Genomic DNA, 24,968 nt, shown 5'->3' with positions numbered 1-24,968 from the left:
ATGCCAGAATATTTTTATTCCTGCTTTGTTATGTGAATTGTGGGGTCCCATATTTAAGGAGCTGATAGGTCATATTTTTATTGGTTTCAGAACAAACATATCTAGAGTTCAGAAACTCACGATACGAAATTTGATGATACTTATTGTGGGCCTGCTGTAAGTCAGATGCACCACTTAGGGTCTTCACACCAAATTTTCTGGGTTCTCATAACAACTCAAAATGTCAGCTTGGAATTCTAAAATCCTTAAGTAAAGACAAAAAAATACAAACAGCATTTACAGTTATTCATAAATGTGCCACTCAGAAAAAAAATTCAATGATTTTTAAATTTAAACTGACAATTATAACTTCAGTGATAGAGAAAATGTGTTTTAACAAGTCATTTTGGTTCATACATTTTTCGATTTTTAGAAAGTATTTCTAGCAATCCTCAATTACATTTTGTTATGAATTTCTATGAAAAAGTACTTGTGTGTCTAATTTAAGAAAAATGGACAATTTTACCATGAAGTACTCATATTTACAGGTACCAGAAACTCTCCATATGCCTGAGAGACTTTCTAAAGCAAATTGTCATATTTTAGATAAGTTCATCAACATAAAATGTTAGATAAAGGATTTGAAAAAAAAGAAATGACATTTAAACTTGTCAACGTTCACCAATATTTCTTAACTCACTTTGATACAATTATTTGTATATAGACTATAGATATTTATTGGATTTAGTGACACTGTTATTGGTTAAAATTATTTTAAAAATCATGTTGGTAAATACAAACATTATATTTTGTCAATTGAATATAACTCCAGAGAAATTTGAAGACACACAAATGCATATGTGCATAAAACTCAACTTTAGTTTAAGATTTGATCAACATTCTTACTTGCTAATTAGCTATTTTATAACAACTGTGCTTGGTGCTGAAACTATCCCCGTATCATAATAATTCTCTGTCATATGTTATTCTAAGTTAACAAATTCTGGACCTGAAAAACATACTCTTCCATCAGTTCTGTCAGCTCAATTCATTTCCATTGAAAAAAATAATCAATTAACTTATCAAATAGATCAAAATAATGAGATGGTATTATGTAAATTTAACTAGAATTTTTAAAAATTGAAAGCAGTGTTAGTAGTTGAGATAAAATTTACATGTTCAAAAATAATTAGTGTCACGTGAATCAAACAGCATGAAAATGCCAACTTATGTATAGAAAGCTGTATTTTTAACCCTTCCAAGATTGTAAAGACTACTTACAATTTTATGACTCATGTAAAAAATTAACAATATCATTTCAATCATTTTGTTACAAAGAGCTTTAACATTACTAAAATAAGACCAATACTTGCTATTAATTCAAAATTGATGATTAGAATAATAATATATTATGGGTGGAATGAGATTAATAAAATTATCTAATTTAACTTTTATTATACACATATTTTCTCTTTCAAAAAATTCACGTTTTGAAATTACTGGAAATTTAAAACTGATTTCTTTTGAGACAATCATACTCCAAAAACTTGTCCTGTATTTTATGCTTTAAAAATATTTTATGTGAAAATATCAAAGTCTCATCCATTCATTTTTTTGTTGTTGTTCAAAGTAAACTATTTTAGAATGCATGAAAACACTTTTTTTCAAGATATTTATACTCATCTGTTTAATTTAATATAATATTGCTGCCCTCTAGAGGAAAAATTGGTTTAGGTCATTTATAAGTTTCAATATTCTCCATAAGAGATTAATAATCAATTGCCAAAGACATAGAAAATACATAGACTCAATATGCAGAAAATATTCAAGAAGTATTATATGGTATTTTTGTCATTATTCTTTTGGTTGCACCACCCACAATTTTCAGTGTCTATCTTTACTGGTAAACAAATAGACCTTATTTAATATTAGGCTTCTATTAATTTTATTGGACTTGAAAAAAATAAAATGTTTAAAAAAATCTAGTTGAGTTTCCTCTATGTGTATGTCCATTCCCAGTATAGAAAATTCTGTTATGAAAATTAGTAGTTAAATATTTTTAAAATATATATATAATTTGAAGTCAAAAGAATTGCCTCATTCTATTTAAAACATAGAAAGCATTATTTACATTATTTCAACATTATTAAAACCCAAGCATGGTATGGTAAGTTAAAAAAAAAAAAAGCACCATGAAGTACATTTTTCATAACATCAAACACATAAATTTTTATAATTAGGGAATGGTTTAAGATAGTGTTATATACATATGTGTGTGTATACATACAGAGATATATATATGAATGTGAATATGCTGTTGCTTTTAAAGAGTTGTTTTATGTGTAAAAAGTGACACAAGTGTGGGTTAGGGAGAGAAATTCAAAGAACTGTCCGTTAGCTGAGTTAAAAGAAGAGGTCTATTGTGGACACATCCACTTGAATGAAGCTGCCTTACAACTACTACTCAATTCCCTCCCAGTTCGGTTGGTACGATTTAAGCAATACCTCTCTAACAAGAGTCTAGAAGTTGTGTCTCATTTGGTGAATTTATTAACTTTATCTACCATTTTGATAACTGAATAACTTTTTATAGTTTCTTAGCATGTTTTATTGCACTTTTCCTTAAAATCAGGACATATTAAAAAGGAAATAAAGAACATTACTATAGTGTTGATGGAGATTACATGTTATATCTTTTATTTTTACCTTATAGATACTGAGTTGCCACCACTGAAACTTATGCATTCATTTTGTGCATTCAAGGCGGATGATGGCCCATGTAAAGCACTCATGAAGAGATTTTTCTTCAATATTTTCACTCGCCAGTGTGAAGAATTTATATATGGGGGATGTGAAGGAAATCAGAATCGATTTGAAAGTTTGGAAGAGTGCCAAAAAATGTGTACAAGAGGTAGGTTTCTGGGAACCCTTATTACTCAAGACCCTTTAGGGCTATTGAGAGTCTAATTATATATTTAGAGTCTAATTATGGATTTGATAATTTAGGGAGAAAAGTAATTTCATGCTATTTTAATATTTCCAAGGAATCTTATATTTCCACATTTTTAGACTTTCAGGGAAGTCTAAAAACATTTAAGGAAAATGATAATTCTGAATTGTACCATGAAACACCCATATTTTAGGTACCAGAAAGTCTCTATATGCCCGAGAGATATTTTCAAGCAAATTATCAAATTTTAGGTAAGGTCAACTTGCACATTCAACTATCATTTTTCATTTTTCATATCAGTGAATTATAAAATATATGAGGCCTCATTTATGGTCTTATACTCTTATCCATAATAAAGACAGAAGAAAAAAACCTCAACTCATGTTCACAGAATTGTGAAGTATTTTTAAAATAAAGTGGGTGTAATTCAGCCTCCCAGACTTGTAATCTCAGTTGGCAGAAGAAAAACCGTTAGTCACATTGACTTAGTCTTTCCTTTGTCAACACAATGGTCTCATCACTGTCCTCTCTCAAGATCGTGAATCTGGAAATTGAAGCTCTATGGCTCTTAATTAGAAAATTCTAAGCTGCATAAAATAGTAGAACTATATATGAAATTTAAGATTTGTTTTTATTATTGGAACCTTAAAATACTACAGGAAATAAAAATAGAATACCATAGAAAACAAAAATCATCCCTGATGACCCTTGTGGACTTTACTAAACCCAATGTTTTATATTAATATTACTAAGTTATAAATTTCAAAAGTACATCATATTATATTAAACTTTTATTCTGCATTAATCCTACTAAAATTTAACATTTTTGCAAATTTTGCTAATTATCTTATTGTATGAGATTTTATATCTTCTCACTAAAATAAATTACAAATAATTACTGACCAAAATTTTGAATGTTTTTTTTTAATGTCAGGCTATTCTTCCAAATTGTAAGTTACTCAAGGGATAGAATAAGTTGAGTTGCTTTTATTTCCCTAGTTTCTAGACCAATATTCTACTATAGCATGTTCGTAGAGCTGGTTGGATAAAATTGAGGTGATATAGAAATGATATCTCTGGTTAGTAACACTAGATGTCTTGTTTTTTTGCAAATCAGGCAGCTCTGCATTCTCACTCTGTTACTGCTTTCTAAATAGCTTTTACTAAACAGCCTTGGCATCATGGTGCTCTTGGCCTGTAGGAAAACCTCAATGTGGTGAAAAGAGCGAACTTCTCTCCTCTGTGACTCTGTAAGATGTTTAGTTGTATGCTCCCGAGCTGAAAGAATAGAATAGACACGAATATATTTCTTTAACCTCACAGCACTGATTTCTCTGTTTCCTCTCCATAGATGCCCTAGGAATGTTACTAACACAGTTTAGGCAGCTCAGTGCTCCTCAGTGGTGCCTTTGGTTTTTGTGATTGCTTGGTCTTTTCCCATTCATCACAGATTTCTATACCCCATTTTCTTCCATACATATTGGGCCAAGTATCCTTTTGTGTTGAGTTGAAAATCATTCTTAGTTGTCAGTACCTTGGCTAGAAGCCTGGTTGCCTCATTCTTTGTAATCCCCACTCTTTCATTTAGCAGGCTATTTATTTTCATCAACTGGCCTCTTTCCTGAAATATATACCTGTTCTTTTTATATATGTGTATAGTTCAAGTCTTATGGTTTATCATTGTACAAAAGTTACTCTTTTCTTTAAAGATTAGTCAAATGTAATCATTTTGCTCATCAGTGATAGCCTTGCTTATCATCATTTAAAATATCATTTCTGGCTAGCATGTAAATATAACTCTCTTACCCCCATCTCCTCATTATCTATCAAAATTCACTTGAAGCTGGGTGCAGTGGCTCACACCTGTAATCCCAGCACTTTGGGAGGCTGAGGCAGGTGGATCACCTAAGGTCAGGAGTTTTAGACCAGCCTCACCAATATGGTGAAACTCCGTCCCTACTAAAAATACAGAAATTAGCTGGGCATGGTGGCATGTGCCTGTAGTCCCAGCTACTCAGGAGGCTGAGACAGGAGAATTGCTTCAAGCCAGGAGGCAGACGTTGCAGTGAGCCGAGATTGTGCCACTGCACTCTAGCTGTGTAACAGAGGAAGACTCCATGAAAAAAAAAAAAGAAAAGTCACTTGCAATTATTGTATGAATGTCTGAGTGTTTTATACAGCAGACTGCTAATAAGGATATAACTGGTATATAGAAAAAATATGGCTAGACTTTTAAAAACGCACCTAAGGAGAGAATTTAATTGGCAGCCATGATGGAAAAATAGAACAAGACTTTCTCTCCCAACATAAAGAACGGTAAAACTGGACAAAATGTAAAAAACTACTGTTTGCAAACACTGAACAAAAGGCAGTGCAGGACTGTGACCTCTGGGAGAAGGTAAATACATAAGATGAGCCCTGCAATCTCCCCTGCTTCCTGTGTGAAGGCATTCAGAACCACCATTATATGAAAGAAACCCAAGTACAGCATGGTGGTCTCTCTGAAAAGAGGAGATGGCTATTAGAGATTAGAAAGCTGAAGTGGTTGTGGTTTTTCTAACAATGTGTGTTACATGGTTTCACTCTGTGTTCCTACCCAAATATCATCTTGTAGCTCCCATAATTCCCATGTGTTGTGGGAGGGACTGGTGGGAAATGATTGAATCATGGGGGATGTGGTGGGGGGGGGCAGGTGGTCTTTCCCATGCTATTATCATGGTAGTGAATGGGTCTCACATGATCTTATGGTTTTAACAAACAGGAGTTTCTCTGCATAAGCTCTCTCTTTGCCTGCCGCTATCCATGTAAGATGTGACTTGCTCACAGTAAATTGGTACCAGTAGAATGGGGTGCTGCTGAAAAGATACCTGAAAATGTGGAAGTGACTTTGGAACTGGGTAACAGGCAGAGGTTGGAACAGTTAGGAGGGCTCAGAAGAAGACAGGAAAATGTGGGAAAGTTCGGAACTTCCAAGAGACTTGTTGAAAGGCTTTGACAAAAATGCTGATAGTGATATGAACGATAAGGTCCAGCCTGAGGTGGTCTCAGATAGAGATAAGGAACTTGTTGGGAACTGGAGCAAAGCTGACTCTCATTATGTTTTAGCAAAAAGACTGGCAGCATTTTGCCCCTGCCCTAGAGATTTGTGGAATGTTGAACTTGAAGAAATGATGTACAGTAATTGACAGAATAAATTTCTAAGCATCAAAGCATTCAAGAGGGGATTTGGCTGCTGTTAAAGGCATTCAGTTTCAAAAGGGAAACAGAGCATAAAAGTATGGAAAATTTGCAGCTTGACAATGCAAGTGAAAACAAAATTACATTCTCTGAGGAAAAATTCAAGCCAGCTGCAGAAATTTGCATAAGTAACAAGGATCTGAATGTTAATCACCAGGACAATGGGGAAAATGTCTCTAGGGCATGTGAGACCTTTGTGCCAGCTCTTCCCATCACAGGCCTGGAGGCTTAGGAGGAAAAAGTGGTTTCCTGGGCCCGGCCCAGGGTCCCCGTGCTGTGTGCAGTCTAGGGACTTTGTGCCCTGTGTCCCAGCCACTCCAGCCATGATTGAAAGGGGCCAACGTAGAGCTAGGGCCAGAGCTTCAGAGGGTGCAAGCCTCGAGCCTTGGCAACTTCCACATGGTATTGAACCTGAGAGTGTACAGAAGTCAAGAATTGAGGTTTGGGAACCTACATCTAGATTTCAGAAGATGTATGGAAATGCCTGGATGCACAGATAAAAGTTTGCTGCATGGGTGGGGCTCTCATGGAGAACCTCTGCTAGAGCAGTGCAGAAGGGAAATGTAGAGTCAGACCCCCGACACAGATTCCCTACTGGGGCACTGCCTAGTGGAGCTGTGAGAAGAAAGCCACCATCCTCCAGGCCACAGAATGGTAGATCCATTGACAGCTTGCACCATGCACTTGCACATTTCAAAACTGATCATGCTTTCCCAATAGTCCCCCAAATTCTTAACTCATTTCAGCATTAACTCGAAAGTCCACAGTCCAATGTCTCATCTGAGACAAGGCAAGTCCCTTCCGCCTATGAGCCTGTAAAATCAAAAGCAAGCTAGTTACTTCCTAGATACAATGGGGGTACAAGCATTGGGTAAATACAGCTGTTCCAAATGGAAGAAATTGGTCAAAACAAAGGGTCTACAGGCCCCATGCAAGTCCAAAGTCCAGTAGGGCAGTCAAATCCTAAAGCTCCAAAATGATCTCCTTCGACTCCATGTCTCATATCCAGGTCACGCTGATGTAAGAGGTGGGCTACCATGGTCTTGGGCAGCTCTGCCCCTGTGGCTTTGCAGGGTACAGCCTCCCTCCTGTCTGTAACACTTATTTACAGCCAACTGTTCTTTGACAAAATCAACAAAAACACACAGTGGTGAATGGGCACTCTATTCAATAAATGGTGTTGGGAAATTGGATAGTCATATGCAGAAGAATAAAACTGGAATAATGTCTCTCGCCTTATACAAAAATGAACTCAAAATAGATTAGTGACTTAAATGTAAGACCTGAAACTATAATAATTCTAGAGGAAAATCTGGGAAAAACCCTCCTACATATTGACCTAGGCAAAGAATTTATGACTAAATCCTCAAAAGCAAATGCAAGAGAAACAAAAATAGCCAAATGAGAGTTAAATTGAAGTTGATCCACAAGTGACTTAAATTAAAAATATTCTGCACAGCCAGAGAAGTATAAGAGTGAACAGATAACCTAAGGAATGAGAAAAATATTTGCAAACTGTGTATTGGACAAAAGACTAATATCTAAAATGTACACGTAACTCAAACAATTCAACAAGAAAATAACAAACCATTTAAAAAATGGACAAAGGACATGAAAAGGTATTTTTCAAAAGAAACATATACACAACCAACAAGCATATGAAAAAATGCTGAAAATCACTAGTCATCAGACAAATGCAAATTAAAACCACAATGAGATACCATATTATGCCAGTCAGAATGGCTACTATTAAAAAGTAAAAAAATAACAGATGTTGAAGATTAGGAGAAAAAAGAATGCTTATACATTGTTGCTGGAAATGTAAATTAGTATAACCTCTATGGAAAACAGTATGGAGATTTCCCAAAGACCTAAAAAATAGAACTACCATTTGTTCCAGCAATCCCACTACTGGATGTCTACCCAAAAGCAAATACATCATTATATCAAAAAGATAACTGTACTTGTATGTTTAGCACAGCACTATTTACAGTAGCAAAGATATAAAATCAACATAAGTGTCTATTAACAGATGATTGGGTAAATAAAATGTGATATTTATATATACACATATACTCCATGGAATACTACTCAGCCATTAAAAATAAAATCATGTCTTTTATAGCAGCATGGATGAAACTGCGGGCTGTTATCTTAAGTGAAATAACTCAGAAATTCAAATACCACATGTTCTAATTTATAAGTGGGGGGTAAATAGTGCATACATGTGGGCATAGTAGAATAATTGACAATGGACACTTAGGAAGATGTGAGGTTGAAAGGCGACTGGGGAATGAGAAACTATCTAATGGGTACAATGGACACTATTTGGGTTATGGTTACACTAAAATCCACTTCACCACTATGCAATATAACCATGTAACAAAATTGTACTTCTAGCCCCTAAATCTATGAAAATAAAAAAGAAATAAATTTTTAAAAAGAAAAAATAAAGAACTGAAAGAGAAAAAAGTGCCAATCAGTAATCTACTTCTTAAAATAAGCGCTTTTCAAATCAGCATTATCTGGGGAAATTTATTCCTGGTAAAGCAGCAGTACAATTAGTATTAAAGGATTTAGAATTAAAGCACACAGGAAGGAAGGAGAAAAATATGAGATTACTGTTGTAAAGTTCTGAGGTTTCTACAGGTGATAATGACATACATTACTTGACACTAGACTGTAATGGATTAGTACATTATAATCCTTAAAGCAACTATTAAAAAAATGAAACAAACAGAAATAACAAATAGGCCCATAATGAAGATGAAATTATTATTAAAATATTCAATTACAGTAATTCTAAAGAAGACATGAACAGAGGGAAACAGAAACAAAGAAGAAATGAGAAACAAATCAAATAGCTAGTGATATTTATACTCAACTTTAATGATAATTAGATTAAATTAAAATTTAGTGGTCCAGTCACTCCAGTTAAAAGGTAGATATTATCACTCTGTATGCAAAAATAAATCAAGAACTAGCTACATGTTGTCTATAGGAAAGGCCTTTTAAAAATAAGGACAGAGAGATTAAAAGTGAAAGGATGGAAAAAGATATAATATGTAAGCACTAATCATAAGAATGATTATTAAAAGTAGACTACAGGATAAAAGATACTACCAGGTGGAAAGAAAGATATTTATAATAGGGTCCATTAATAAAAAAGACACAACAATCCTTAATGCCTATGTGCATGGTCCTAATTATAAAACTCCAAAATTTTTAAAGAAAAAGTTGGCAGAAGTGAGAGTATACAATTCTTCAGTTCAGTTTACATACTTCAAGACACCTTTTTTCAGTAATTGACAGAAAAAGTAAACAACAATCACTAAGGATATAAAAGATTTGAACAACACTCTCTACCAACTTCACACAATCGGTATTTATCTAACACTCTCCTTGCACACCCAGAAGAAAATATCATTATTTACATTTGGCACAGTTTCGAATGGATTTAGAAGCAAAAATCAATAAGTCAGTTTGAGATATAAATATCATATGCCAATGTGTGTCAACCAAATGCAAATTTTGGGATGTTTTTGCTTGTCAATCTTACATCTTAAGATTCATAATGAAATATTAAAACAAATTCATAGAAGTTGAAATTCAAAAGAGTACTAGAATGGAAATTAGTCTAACATTCTCTCATTGCTCCTTAAAAAGCATTGATAAATGCTTCGTCCTGTCTAAATCTAAGAAAACTTGATAATTTGCTATAAATCTTTTCTCACTATTAATCGCTTTCATACTGCTATTGCCATACAAATTATCGTGTCCAAGGTTATTATTATTAGATTCCTCAAAGATAATTATTGGTAATACAAATACACTTAAAATTCTAGTGTGCTAAACCACATTGAGTTAGTTGGCATGTATATTACCTAAATTAATCCTACTTAGAATGTAACAGTAAACAAACAAAATAGATGTTCTTTTAAAAATTGTATTAATCAAGCATTTATATATTCCCAGCTTATGACTATAGTCAATAGGTAAATCAGGAATGAAAATTGTTTAGTGTTCTAGTCTTATGTACTCATTATATGTATACATTTCTTCTCCTTATCAATTAAATCATAACATATTAGTTTTATATCTAAATATTTTAATGTCAGTTATATAACAGTCTACAATTTAGTTGAAAACATTAATATGAAGTTGGTTAGTTGCAGTGAAAACAAAGTAAACCAAAAAACTTACCTCAATAGATACAGCTGTACATACACACACACACATACACACACACCTCTTTTTTTAAAAGGCTATTGAATAAAACATAGTACAATTCGAAAAGAAGTTTGGGCCCATTAATTTCCCTTTCATAGACATTTTACTTTCCATAGAAGAATTAACTATTTCAAGAAAAGTAGGATGATCCAGTTGCTGAAAGAGACTTATAACCCAATTCATATTATTCCTCTCATTCTTTCTTCCCTTCTCTCTCTCACTCCCTTTCTATCTCTCTGGCCATATAGCCAATGGTAACCTGCTTTGACCAAAGATTTTCTCTGTAAAACAAATGATTCCACAACAAAATAAATATCACTCAACTTTCCTAATGTCTATGCGAACAAATTAAAACTTCATAGACTTATTTTGTCAATTTAAATTTCATTACCTATCATTTAAATTAGAACTTAGAATTCATACTTGGAATATGGTAGGACAAAGACAACTAACATTCCAGTTTTAGAGAGAAATGATTCCGTTAATCAAATGTTAAACCCGCAACGTGTCCCAGATGCCTTTTGTTTCATTTCTTCTCTACATAGGTAATAATAATGAAACTTGCAATTGGGTTAAGACAATGAAGCAGGGGAAAGAATAAGGAAAGGAAATAATTCTGGTTAATTTCACTTTTATTCCCAGGTATCTAACAAATTATTTTTATTTGTAATGTAGGCTGCTTGAATTACTTTCATATTTCACATTTTTAAAATAATTGTTTTAAGTATAGATATCCTGAACAGTAAACATAGTCACTATGAATTCTCAGCTTTGTAAGTGTGTTAGAAAGTTTTATCATAGTTTCTAAAACATTACTCTATTGAAATGAAGTGGCTTCATGGTTACAATAAATAGAAAAGATTAATTTTTAGAGAAAAGAAAAAGAAATTCAATTTTTATAAAGACATTCTGTATAATAATTTTAATGGTAATAAATATGTCACTCTTGTTTGTTAAATTCAAATTCATAGTATTACATTATAAATTGTGGCAATTGATATGCATATATTCTTTTGATTACAGATAATGCAAACAAGATTATAAAGACAACATTGCAACAAGGTGAACATTTATTTGTCTGTAAATTTGAAGCATTTATGTAAGGCATTTAGATATTCAATTTTTTGTTTGTTTGTTTGCTTGTTTGTTTTTTCTGGTCCTTGATTCAGTATAGATATTCAATTCTTAAGTTTCTCTGAGATTGATTTTAAAAAACCCATAAAAGAGATTGATCATAAACCCATATGACAGATTGAGCATGTCATTTTTGAAATGATTTATTGCGTGATTCAATGGACATAATCAAAAATTAGGAAAATATATACATTATATTTGTCAGAGGAGGCTCCAAACACCATATTTACTCTAATTCTAATGTAGTATGATATTTAGTTTTAGTTCAATCATAGTCCAGAGCCACCCATGCTATTTTAACATCTTCCAGATAGAGATTTAGATGTTTTGAGTCTTACTTTATTTCTCTGATCTCTAATCACTTGTTAATCTCGGCATTGTGTGGCCTTAGCAAGTTTCACCAAATATTCCCTTGAATGGATGTATGTCTCTGAGTTGTCAGCAGTTATACATGCAAAAGTAAGTGGAGATATTTAAAAATAAATATCTAGCATGTATGTGTATGTTTAATTGTGTAATTTAAATCATATCATTTATTGTTTTTAGCTAAAAATAATTACTTTTTCACAAATATATCAGCACAAGAAAAAATGTTATCAATGGATCAGGGAAACCAACGTCCTTTTAATAAAGGTCTGGAAACTGATTTGGTCCAATTGTCAGTTATGGCATTTACATTTCAATGAGAAAATATTGAACAAAGAGATTAAATTGTTTAACTCAGGACATGAAAGACCACAACATGAAAGATCACAAAATTCAAAGTGCATTTTAATTTTGTTTATTTTGATTTATTTATGTGGGAAAGAGTTGAAAATTTCTGTGACACATTGATAATCTTTAGGCTCAATTCACTGACCAGAATTGGAATCAAAATGTATAAAATAAAGATAATAGCAAAGTTTGTACAAGAAACATAAGTAAATGTATGTACTTACAATTTTAAAAAATAGGTTCCTATAAATATTAAAATAATCTTGACCAAAATGTTTAGTACTTTAATTAAATGAAGGCCTTATCTGTAATATCAAAGTGGCATATTTATAATAAAGAAGTTTTTGTCTACAAAGGAAAATAAATATTTTTGTGAAAGAAAATACCAACCTTGAAATATTAGGACCTTTTACCAAAAACATAAAATTAGAAAAAAAATTAAATACAGGTACTATTTTTAAGTAAAATTATGCTGTAAAGCATATATTTATAATTCAGAATTCAATCATTCCTATCTCTTATTATATATGAAAGTGAGAGAATAAAGCTGTGTTCACATGAATGTTAAAAATGCTTACATGTTAACACCTATTCATAACAAAGGCTTGATCAATTTCGAGTTAACTTTGTATTATGCTTCCTAGCATTGGACCATTATAAAGAGATTTGAGATTTAATACAATCCCTTAGAAAGAAAGTTTGGTCCAAGACAACTCCCGAGTATTCAGGCCCAAACAAAAGTTGACAGTGATAATGCTTTAGCTTATCCAGTCTGCATTCTGTGTTACTCAAGTTCAACTGAGCACCAACTTAGAGCAAGGGTTATGTATGCAAATTCAATAAGAAGGTTAATTTATTTACCTGAAGAAAATGGGAAATTAATTTTTTGATTTGCAACTGTAGTTTAAACTGCAGGCCAAAAAAAGAATTATTTTACACGTGTCCATTTTCAACTTTGTCTTCACATAAGTTCATGTTTCCCAATGTAGTTTCATATGAAAAATAACAACTTTCAGTTGTACAGTTTATTGTTTGTTGTGGTTTTGTTTGTTTATTTTTAATTTTTGTGGGTATATATTAGGTGTATATATTTATGTACATGTACAGTTTCTTAATTATTCTTATCAGCATAATTTGTTATACTTTTATGTTTTTTATATGCAATATTTTTCCTCCATCCACTTTTGGCAAACATAAAGTTCTTGTATCCTCTGTTCAGATCATTTAAAATTTCATAAAAAGTACACATTAAGACTAAAACAAATCATATGATAGTAATTCAATGTATTTTTACATTATAAAATGTTATAAAATTTTAAAGAATTGTTTTATTCCTTTCCCCCACATATTATTACACTTAACTAAAAATCATAAAAACATTCATTTGAAAGAACAAGAGGCAATACAGAAGAAACAAAGTTAACTTTCAAATTAATACATTGAAAAGTTACAGAAAATAGACTTTTAAAACTATATTATAGTAGGAAGTTTTACTTAATAAAATAACTTTTTAATAAGGAGTTGGTTCTTTTGCAGATCTGCAACTGTTGCAGAAATCATTAACATTATTAAATACATGTTCTTTTTTATTGTAAAATACTTGGGGGTATTGCTTCCCTGACATAGAAGAACAAGTTGCTTTAAGATGAAAAAGGTTACCACAGTTCAGTTTTGCCAATATGGTAATACACTTGCAGGAAAAAAAATTGAGAAATTGGAATTTTGTTCTAAAAATTCAAGCCCAATATGCCTGTGAGCATAATAATTTTGAAAATTAGCTCACTTCTTTTCACAGTGCATGCATGTAGACAGAGCTGGTGATGTAGATCACAGTGGCACAACTTTTATGACAGCTGTGTTTAGCCTGCTTTGGAGCACTATCAAAGAAGAAGTATTAGTCTTTTGCAAAAGCCTCTCCAATCCTTGAACATGTATTTCCTTTCTGCCTCTGCATTATTGAAGTCATTCCAATGACAAGAAGAAGGAAAAAATAAAAATGACACAGCAGTAGAGGATGTCCTACCTAGTACAGATATTAATTCCCGCATAAGAATTCAGGAACTTCTAAGGCTAGCCATGAAAACTTCCTACCTCTCAAATCTTCTTTTTCAACTTTTAAAAATTTAAACTATTCTTAATGAAGCAACGCACTACAATGCTTTTCCTGAGAAGCCACCCTCAATAGCTTGAATGTTCATAGACCTTTCCTAAATGTTAATACACATGAACATATTAAAAATAATTAAACCACATTTTTGCCATAATGTTTTGTAATTTCAAAGCAAGAGTGGTACATGGTAAAATAATCTTTTATTCCTTAAATTCGTAAAAAAATGACAGTTAATTCCCTATTAATTTACTATGAGAAATTTAGAATTTGAAATGCCAATCCCAAAATATGGTAGATAATTTTAATAGTGTATAGTTGTGGATAAAGTTAGATTTTTTACTTTTTAATATTTATGCGTACTCCTTCAATAACTTAGCCAGCTATTTATAAATTTTCTTAAAATCAGTAATGTATTTACACAAAAGAATATTGCTTTCTGACATTTTTATAATTTCTAGAAAAGCCAGATTTCTGCTTTTTGGAAGAAGATCCTGGAATATGTCGAGGTTATATTACCAGGTATTTTTATAACAATCAGACAAAACAGTGTGAACGTTTCAAGTATGGTGGATGCCTGGGCAATATGAACAATTTTGAGACACTGGAAGAATGCAAGAACACCTGTGAAGATGGTCGTAAGTTTATTTCTTATTTCATTTTAGTTCATTTATAGGCATCCTTTTAAAACTAAGGCATCTCAGATGGTATTCAAGCTTACTCAGGTTTTGTTTGAGCCATGCAAATGAAGATATATTTGTGTGCATTCAATGTGAGATTTGTGACTATAGTTTTTTAAAAAGCATAGAAAATTAAGAAATTATTTTCATAGATCTAATATTTTTTATGTTACATTATTTAATTTTTCTTCCTGAGAATACTGCAGTACAATTTTGGCACAATAGAATTGCTGAAATCTTTCACATTTATACAATATGAGAGCAAATAGTTATTGAAAACTACCACCTAAAATCACTTAGTTTTATCTGCCTATAACATTTATTAAAGGGATGACTTAAACATTAACTGCTATGCTTTTTTGACCAAGAACTACAGTTACTCATGGAAATATTACCTTACAATTATATTTAAAGATTCACTGTTTGCTAATTTAACATATCAATGTGAATGAAATTGCCAGAAATCTGCTTTTTTAACTGTTGTATGCTTCATGAGTCCAAATATGAGATTGTGACAATGTTTATCTATTTTAATTGGCTGTATTTTTTTCCAGCGAATGGTTTCCAGGTGGATAATTATGGAACCCAGCTCAATGCTGGGAATAACTCCCTGACTCCACAATCAACGAAGGTTCCCAGCCTTTTTGGTAAGAATCTTGTGGATTTTATTGCTTCCAGGAAACTATTATCATGGTAACAATGAAGTGGATTGTGTATTAGAAGTATGTCTTTAAATATATATATACCTGTGTTGTTGCTTAATAAGGTGTTTGTTGAAATACTGAGATTCAAATTGTTTAAGACATTTAATCTCATAAAAGCAACAATTTTCCTAATCTATTTTAAAGTATGCTTTGAAGTAAGCTTTTGATTATGTATCACATGAAAAACTTTCATATGATATTTAACTCTATGCCAAATTTATTTTGTAAAATAGTACTAGGAATTATCAGCCTCAGTGTAAGATGATAAATCATTGTACTGGCACAGCAGTGCATCAAAGGCAGTCTAAAGTGCTTTTAAAGTCAGTATGACACTAGGCAAGGTCTCTGGTGTTACTCACAGGACAGATTAGAAATTGATTGAATAACCATGACTAAATGTTATGTCACTCTGGAGGGAATTTTCTTTTGAATTCTGCAGGACTCTTTTTTATGTTGTTGTCTGTTAACCTATTTATCAGATTTAGACGAATATACAGGAAATATTTCCACAAAAGGCAGAGCTCAGAAAATAGTGAAAATACTGGAAAACATAATCAGGAACCATAAATATCTGGGCAGTTAGAAATAACATAAAAAGCTAAAAATTACCAGTATACAATTATTAGGTCCTAGCTAAATTATAAAAATCACATATTCTTATTCAGATATTGAAGATTTTGTTTAGAAGTAGTCCATGTGAACATGTCAAAGGTAAACTTGGCATGTTTATATATAAACTTAGCCTGAGTGTGAGGAATTCTGTAACTATTAAAATTGCAATCTTAGGATTAAAATAATAATAATAATAAAGAAAGAAACAGTGTTTGGGCCAGGAATTCTCTACCTTGGCCATTTATCAGAATCAGATTGGCTTTGAGCTACTCCTCTTTACAACAAACAAACAAACGAACAACTAAGCAAGCAAGCCAACAGAATGCAAACAAAAGTCCTGCCCACGTGGATTTGAAGCATTAAAATGTTGACTCTGACTTTTCTAGAAAGAGTTTGTGAATGTTCAGCTGAGTCCCACAGTGATCTAATCATTTGTGGGTCTTGCTTCAGCACTGAATGTCACACCTTGGAAATCACAAGGAGGATGTGAAACATGATTAAAGAGGAAATGGAAAGTGTAAAGAGACATGAGATCTACAAGGGAGCATAATATGTGCTTTTAATAATTGAATAATTCTCCTTATGTGAAAGGAGAATTAAGTTCTCTACATGCCTTACCCTTTAGTCCTGCCTATTTCACACCCTCCCCAGGCCCCCCATCCCCATCCTCCCTTATCCCCCTCAACCCAGCCTAAGCATGAGGATTAATGTGTGAGAACTACAGTATAAATGCCTTTCTATGTTTCTTTCTTATGTGAGATCTTAAAAAATTGATGGCTGTCTCAGGGATTAATAAATTCCCTAAATTGTAGGCATTCAGTAAGTGTGCAATTAGAACTTAAGAGGACATTAAGGGGATGCAAACTTTCAGTGGGAGTTGGAAAATACGATATATTCAAAATGACTTCAGGTCCTTACATTCAATAGGTGGAGCAGTGAATTGAATACCAGATGAACTTGAGTCTAATTTTTAAATACTACTTCGTTCGTAAAAATTAATACTTTTGTGATTCTGATTTTTTTATCTGAAAAATTAAGTACTATCGTTGCATTATTTCTTTATGTCTTTCCAGCTTTGTATTTTTCACTCATATTTTGTTTTATTCAGTTAAGTATTATATTTTCAAAAGCACGTTAAGTCTTACTGCTGTAAAAGAAAATTTAGAATGACAAAATTATTAACAGGTTTAAATATGCATGTGGCACAGTATATCAGTAAGTACAAGAAATGTATGAAATCAGTTTGCAACATGTTTGAATATTTTTGTTTGAATTGTTTTACCAATTCAAGTGGAGATCTGCAGTCATTTATCATTAAAGTGAGTAGAGTAGGTTAGGGAATAGTTTTGCCTTAAGTTTTTTTGAAGTATAAAATTTAAAATTTTTGGTAAGCATACTACCAAGTTAGAAAGGGCAAAATAAAAATAAGTGCGAGAAAGTAATATTAATGAGTTTTAAATGGCCTCTGATATGTGTCTTCTTTAGTTTATTATGTAGATGCACATTGAAAATTGTAACAAATAAATAAATGCTTGTAAAAGTAAATTATTAAGTAAGTAAGCAGTAAGAATTGACAACGCGAATTTAAAAGAAAACAATATTAACAAGAATTTATTCAGAATAATAGACATTTAAGGAATAATATTATCATAACTGCATTTAAAATTAGGGCAAATGTCTCCTTTATTTGTCTAGAAAACTGTTTTATTTTTGATTGTATATATTGGCCTCAAAATCAACATTCCTCTGGCCAATTTGACCCCTTTTCCTCTTTTTCTAGGAGCATTTCCTTCCCTTCCCTTCCCCTCCCCTTCCCTCCCTTCCCTCCCTTTCTTCCTTCCTAATCTAAAACATGAAACAATGTTGCAGTAACTAGGAGACATTTGATATTAAGGATGGCATAACGTGGATTGTCAATGAAGCTATGTTGCCATTCTTCTTAAAACCTACGTGATTTCTAATCTGCCCCAGCCAAGATGCAGAAGTGGGAATGCAGATGTCCCTGTACTCTGTCTAAAACCTAGAGGACCCCTTGTCACTTCTGTCTGAGGGGTTTGCTGAGATCTACAGACACCTCTTAATTTCCCCAATCAAATATAATTACATCTGTCACTGCTTACAATTATATTAATACATTCTATTGTAGTTTAAGAAAATGCAATTCTTTGTTTACATAAAACTTTGTTTTTCAAGGGTTTTGTCAAACGTGTAAAGTTCTCTGTGGGATCAGGTTATTTTGAAAAGCTGTAAATCCTTTAAAGTTTCAATTCAATGTACAGGAATAATAATCTGCCCCACAACATAAATGGAATACCAGTCTTTAAATTCTTTCCACTAAATAACAATCTTTAAGTAGAGTATTTGAATATCCTAAAATTCAATTATTATTAAGTGAAATATTTATAAATATAATTTTAATGTTTTTCTTCATGATATTATGGAAGCATGTTAGAAGTTTAAACGTTATTATAATGTGACTTTTTAAAAATTGCTATTTATTTTTAATTACTGGAATGTTGTAAATGGCTTTCAAGATATATTTTTCCAGTAAGCTTTCTTGATTCAAGATACTTGAATACTTACTAAGCACGATTCAGGTATAATTTTTCTTTTTATTTCCACATTTCAATATTAACAAGTTATTTAGGTAATCTCAAAGACAGTCTTACTCTTCCTTAAAGAGATTTTAAATAATGATTTGTAAGCATATCCCTGAGCGTGAGTGCATTATTTCAGTTTGATTGGCTGTATTGAGTATATCCATGTAGTTAAAATAAATGTGTGTTCTCTCCACCTGAAATATTTCTAAAGCAATTTCCCTAAATGTGTGCAATTTTGCGCATAAACTCTAGAATTGAAAACCATCACAACTGGTTCTTCTTGATTTCCCCCATGATTGAAATAATGATATAGCAGATGAAAAACCTTTGAGTCTGAAGACATGGGTTAAATTCCCAATGCTTCAACTAATAGCTGTGTGACCCCAAGATATTTCTTAACCTGAGTTTCATCTTTCCAATGTAAAATGAGGATGGTAATACTGTAGTACTAACTTGATAGGTTGTGTTGTGAGGTTAAATCTGTCAAAATACATAAATTTCTTAGGACAGTGCCTGATATCTAGTAAATTCATGTAGGGTTACTCATTATTATTATCCATGTGATTCAGAGTAATACACTTAACTCACCAGGCCTTAGATTCTCATTTGTTAAACAACTCCTTTGTAAGTTTCCATTTGCAGAAGAAATTTATATTTCAGACACTCATAAAGTCTCTGGTTATTCAGATAAATGCATCAGTAAACATACAGTCTCAAATTCATGACTAATATTTTAAGGAGAATTCATACTAGAACTAAATTAATGCATATATGGAAACTCAAAGAGTTCGAATGTGTTCATTAGAAACAAGTTGAGATTATTGTCACAGAGAAGTATCATGGGGCTTCAAGGTCAAAAGATATTAATTTGTATAATTGTTCTTTATCTTTTCGACATTTCCAACTTTCCAAACTTTTTGAGTTCTTCTACTGTTTTTCTGATTATTCCAATTTGAATGATTAGTAATTTTCTTCGTATCACTTCTATTCTTCCAGTCATTCATTAAATTTCATTGCTTTTTATGAAATGTTTATTTCTGTCTCTTCCATTTTCATTCCTATTTATTTTGTTCAGATCATCAATCCTTCGTGGTTAGATTCCCTAAACAATCATGTCATCCAATTTGGAACACTAATGATAGTTAAAGAGGGTGCTAAAAAATTAAGGTATACGTCTATTTTAAATATATGTATGCATTGACATAAAATTGGAATTGTCGTTTTGGTGACTCTACAATAATAGTTTTATATTTAAAAGTATTTCAGTATTTTAAAATCATATATACATATATATATATATATATATATATATATATGACCGTGATATCCCCCCAAAATAAGCATAAACTAATAGAGACTTAGGCAAACCAGGCTGTATAGACATGAGACAAATAGATAAATAAATAGATATCAGAAAGCTCAGATATAACTCAGATATTGTATATATATTACACATAATATAATTATATATCTACATTAGTAAACTAAAGCATATTAGAGAGAGAGAGAAAAAGGAACAGTCATATGTAACAAATTATACATGACCTTTTTGACATCACTGTCCTATTTCTATTCATCGATCATGTGGTAATTTAGCTTCATCCACTTGCCTAAATTTGTCTGCGTTGTCCACTAGTCCCCTATCTATTGCAGATATTTTCCGTCCCTTAAATATGACTTTTTTCTGTCCATTCAAATTGGCCTCTTCATTATCATTAAACACAAATTACTCACTCTTATTCTAAAGGATGTTTTATGTTATTTTCCCCACCTAAAATTGACTGACCCTCCTCATCTTCTTAACCAATCTGCCTTTTCACTACCATAAGGAGGCCTTCTTTCTGTCTCTCTCCCATGGCTTCTTACTATGATTCCTTTAATACTTGTACTATTAGATATTGTGTTTGCTCTGCCTCACTGTCTAGATTACAAGATTTTTTGAAGAAAAACATAATGTACTATATAGTTTATAGACTTCCCCCACCCTCAGCATTGATCACAGTGTTAAACATATAAAGATGACTCACATTTTTTATTTATCAATTTTGTGATCCACAGTTACAAAAGAAGGAACAAATGATGGTTGGAAGAATGCGGCTCATATTTACCAAGTCTTTCTGAACGCCTTCTGCATTCATGCATCCATGTTCTTTCTAGGATTGGATAGCATTTCATGCCTATGTTAATATTTGTGCTTTTGGCATTTCCTTAATATTTATATGTATACGTGATGCCTTTGATAGCATACTGCTAATAAAGTTTTAATGTTTACATGCATAGTAAACATAGTCTTCTCACTGCATCTCACTTGTAAATGTCTAACTAGCAAAGAAAAATGAATATTCTCAGGAGTTCGTGCTAGTTGTGAGTCTTTTGACTGGACCTAACTATTCATGGAAAAAAAGTCATTTTTTTCCTGATTTTTATACATCCTTTTGCTTCCATACGTCAACTATTTGTTTTTTTGTTTTGTTTTGTTTTGTTTTGTTTTTTGTTGTTGCTGTTTTTGAGATGGAGTTTCGCTCTTATTGCCCGGGCTGGAGTGCAATGGCGCGATCTCGGCTCACTGCAATCTCCGCCTTCCAGGTTCAAGGAATTCTCCTGCCTCAGCCTCCCAAGTAGCTGGGATTACAGGCATGTGCCACCACGCCCGGCTAATATTTGTATTTTCAGTAGAGACAGGGTTTCATCATGTTGGCCAGGCTAGTCTTGAACTCCTGACCTCAGATGATCCATCAGTCTCGGCCTCCCAAAGTGCTGGGATTACAGGCGTGAGCTACTGTGCCTGGCCCCATACATCAATTCTTGAGAGGGGCCTTGGAACTACATCAGCTTTATGATATTCTGGGGGGAAGAAAATTCAGGTAGATTTAAAAAGCTACTGCCAACCCAATTCTAGTATTTGGCCACTGACTGAGAAAGTCATATACTTGACCCAGTTCCACATTGCCTCCTGCCAGCCTCCAGGTCCAGGGAAAGTAATTGGATGACATCCTGAAGATCCTTTTGCTACTTGAAACTCTATCCCTCTCCTGAATGTATTCAATGTATGACCTCCAGACATACATTCCATTTATGTGGAAAAAATAGAAAATAAAATCTATGCATATATAAATACATTTTTTAAAGATTTTTGTTATCACTAGCCTTCTGAAACAGGTGTTATGTTCACAAAGGGCCTAATGGACAGCCAAACACAATCACTGATATAGTCAATTTATAAATGTGCATGAGATTGTTATTATCTCCTTGGCCTCTTGTTGAAGGTGTGATTGCATGTAGATGAATACTGCAACCATGAGCACTTTCTGGAGAGAAACTATCCCTCACCGGCTAAAGAGTTCCACATCCAGCTGCATACCACAGGTCATCAGAAGCACTGTTTACAGTTCTTAAAAAACGAACAAACAAACAAAAAAACTCACTTCATCCACAGTCCACTTTCATAGCTCTAAAGAAATATCTTGCCTTTCATAATGTGTTCTAAGACCAAGAAGCACAGGAACATCCCTCATAATCTAAAGATGCCTGCATAGTAAATCTGGAGCCTCATATTCTGATTTTCTGACAAGTTGGCTTTCCAAAAATAGATAACAAGTTTTGGACAGCACCCAGCAAGTTTTCTACTTCCTGACAGGAATGCTGATGAGAAACAAAAATGTGGCACTTCATCTCTGCCAAAATCACTGCCATCAAAATGCAGTCACCCTAGATGACCACTGTCTACTTTTCTAATCCCTTTCTTCCTGGACCATCTTTAGTCTTAACACAGATAATTTGTTGCCCCAGTCATAAGAGTCCTCCAGAGAAGTGTTTCTCAAGCTTGAATAATATATAGATATCTTTAAAAGGAAAAAAAATCACAGACTTCCGATATGTAAGCCAAATTACTTAAAATAACTTTCATTTTGTATGAACCAGTAACATAGTAGGAATAAATTCATTATGATCATTATACAACTATAAACCAAAAATTGTTTACAAATTAATACCATGCAAACTACAAACTAATAAATTAATAATACTAATTTGATAAGACTTTTTTTGCTTAAAAAAAGAAAAATCCTTATTGTAATATGAATTTAATAGTGACTGGTATAGGGCAGCTTGGTAATGTGGTAGGAATAGCTTAGACAAACTTGAGCTACTCTATGTTGTGTGTAATTCTCTACCTTTTTTCTATTTGAGTAATGGAAAATCTTTGCAGAAATGAAGTTAAGAAGTATTAATACAAAATGGTGGCTGGGTGCAGTGGCTCACTCCTGTAATACCAGCACTTTGGGAGGCTGGGGTGGGAAGACAGCTTGAGCCTAGGAGTTCAAGACCAGCCTGGGTGACATGCAGAGACCCTCTCTCTACAAAAAATAAAATAATTAGCCCAGTATGGTGGCCTGTGATCATAGACTTATTCTGGAGGCTGAGGTAGGAGGATTGCTTGAGCCAGGTAGGTTGAGGCTGCAGTGAGCTGTAATTGTGCCACTGCACACCAGCCTGGGTGACAGCAAGACTCTCTCATAAATAAATAAATAAAATTTGTTGATCAGGAAAATTCCAACTCTGCCTCTTCTAGCGACACAGTGGAGTGGGGTTTCCAGTTTTTGATTATATCTAATACCATTACATGGATCTGAGTGACCAGTGCAGATATGATCACATGGATGCAAGCCTGGAACTTTGCTGTGGTTGTTTCTAGAATCAGTCCGTGCTGACCATGCCAACTCAATATTTGTTGCCTTCAAATGTTCTAAATACTGTTTGAATCAGCACTGTCGCACCAAGATTTGTTTCTAGCATCCTTGTGTGATGACCTATTTTGATTAGAACTCTTTCTCCTGTTCAAACTTAGGAAACTTCAACTTCATGTTTGTAACTGTGGCCTGTGGTACATTTAGCATGTTCTGAACCTGAGCTTCAGAAAAGAGGGAATTTGGACATCAGTTCTAAATGAGAAGTTGTGACAATTTTCTTTTTGTCTGATAAAATTATTAAAATAGTTTTGCTCAGGTATTATTTTCTTAATTTTCTAGTTAGTTTTCAGAATGACATATCTTAGTGGTTGAGAGCATTGACGTTATAGAAAGAAAGATATGGTTTTTAATTCCAGTTCTGCTATTTGCTGACTCAGTCTGTGGCCTTGAAAAAAAGATCACAAAATTTCTCTCGGCTTCAGGTTCCTCATTTGTTATATGTGGCAAGAAATATCTCAAAACTTTTGTAAAACTGTAATGAGACATAAAATTCTTAACCCAGTTGTTGAGCACACAATTAAAGCACAAAGTATTAATTTTTGAGGTTTTCAATGATGATGACCTATTTTCATTCGAGGTTTATAGTCAAATAATGAGTACTATTTGTATACATTTTATTATTGATCATTTTTAATGAAGCTAAAGTCTGTAAACTTGATCTGAAATATCTTCATTTAACAAATTTTATGCTAAGGTTCTTTGAAATAACATATATAGCACTTGAAAATTCAAACATAGTTATAAAATACAAATTTTTTGTCTTTGGATCTTATAACTAATTGAAAGACATATACACCTATATTTTCAACTTTATATTATGACCTAAGGTACAGATCTGTGTACTTCCTAATTTCAGTTCATTTCAGCAAACATTGAGTGTCTCCTACATGGGAATAACTACCATAGGTACTGGGAGTATGAGAATAAAAAAAGTGTAATTTTGTCCTTTATAGGTGTTTTTGTCAAATAGGGTAGAAGATAAATAAATAGGTGACTTCAATGCCTGTGTTACATGCTAAGACAGAGACCTGCACAAGGGTTACGGGAGAACAGAGTCACAATAACATTTTACGTTCATTAAACAATGTCAAAATTAAAATATTCTATCTTCTCAAAACTTGAGCTCTATCTTCATCTTCCACTTCAAATTTGTTTGCCTGGATGCTGGCTAACCCATGGACATAGTCTACAATTTCATCTTTATATTCAGATATTTTTCTAAGTAAAGCCACAGTGAATAAAAGCCACCAAAATTTACAAAAAATACAACTAT

The 24,968-nt window shown here is 32.7% G+C and overlaps 1 protein-coding gene across 6 annotated transcripts in view; it reads left to right on the top strand.

Annotated features, from left to right (window-relative positions):
- Positions 1 to 24,968, top strand: part of TFPI (tissue factor pathway inhibitor) — a 93,652-nt gene that overhangs the window by 52,216 nt on the left and 16,468 nt on the right. For 3 of the 6 annotated variants that reach the window (XM_009237893.4, XM_063712394.1, XM_063712393.1), the window contains 5 exons: positions 2,693 to 2,890; positions 11,420 to 11,458; positions 14,813 to 14,989; positions 15,586 to 15,678; positions 21,006 to 22,062. In XM_009237893.4, the coding sequence (XP_009236168.3) occupies positions 2,693 to 2,890; positions 11,420 to 11,458; positions 14,813 to 14,989; positions 15,586 to 15,678; positions 21,006 to 21,133 (635 nt within the window). In that variant the 3' untranslated portion in view covers positions 21,134 to 22,062. 6 annotated transcript variants of the gene reach the window in all.

The sequence above is a fragment of the Pongo abelii genome, chromosome 11 (assembly GCF_028885655.2).
Source record: "Pongo abelii isolate AG06213 chromosome 11, NHGRI_mPonAbe1-v2.0_pri, whole genome shotgun sequence".
Classification (NCBI taxonomy): Eukaryota; Metazoa; Chordata; class Mammalia; order Primates; family Hominidae; genus Pongo; species Pongo abelii.
The sequence above is the reverse complement of the archived record's forward strand: the minus strand, read 5'-3'. Positions and strand labels throughout refer to the sequence as shown.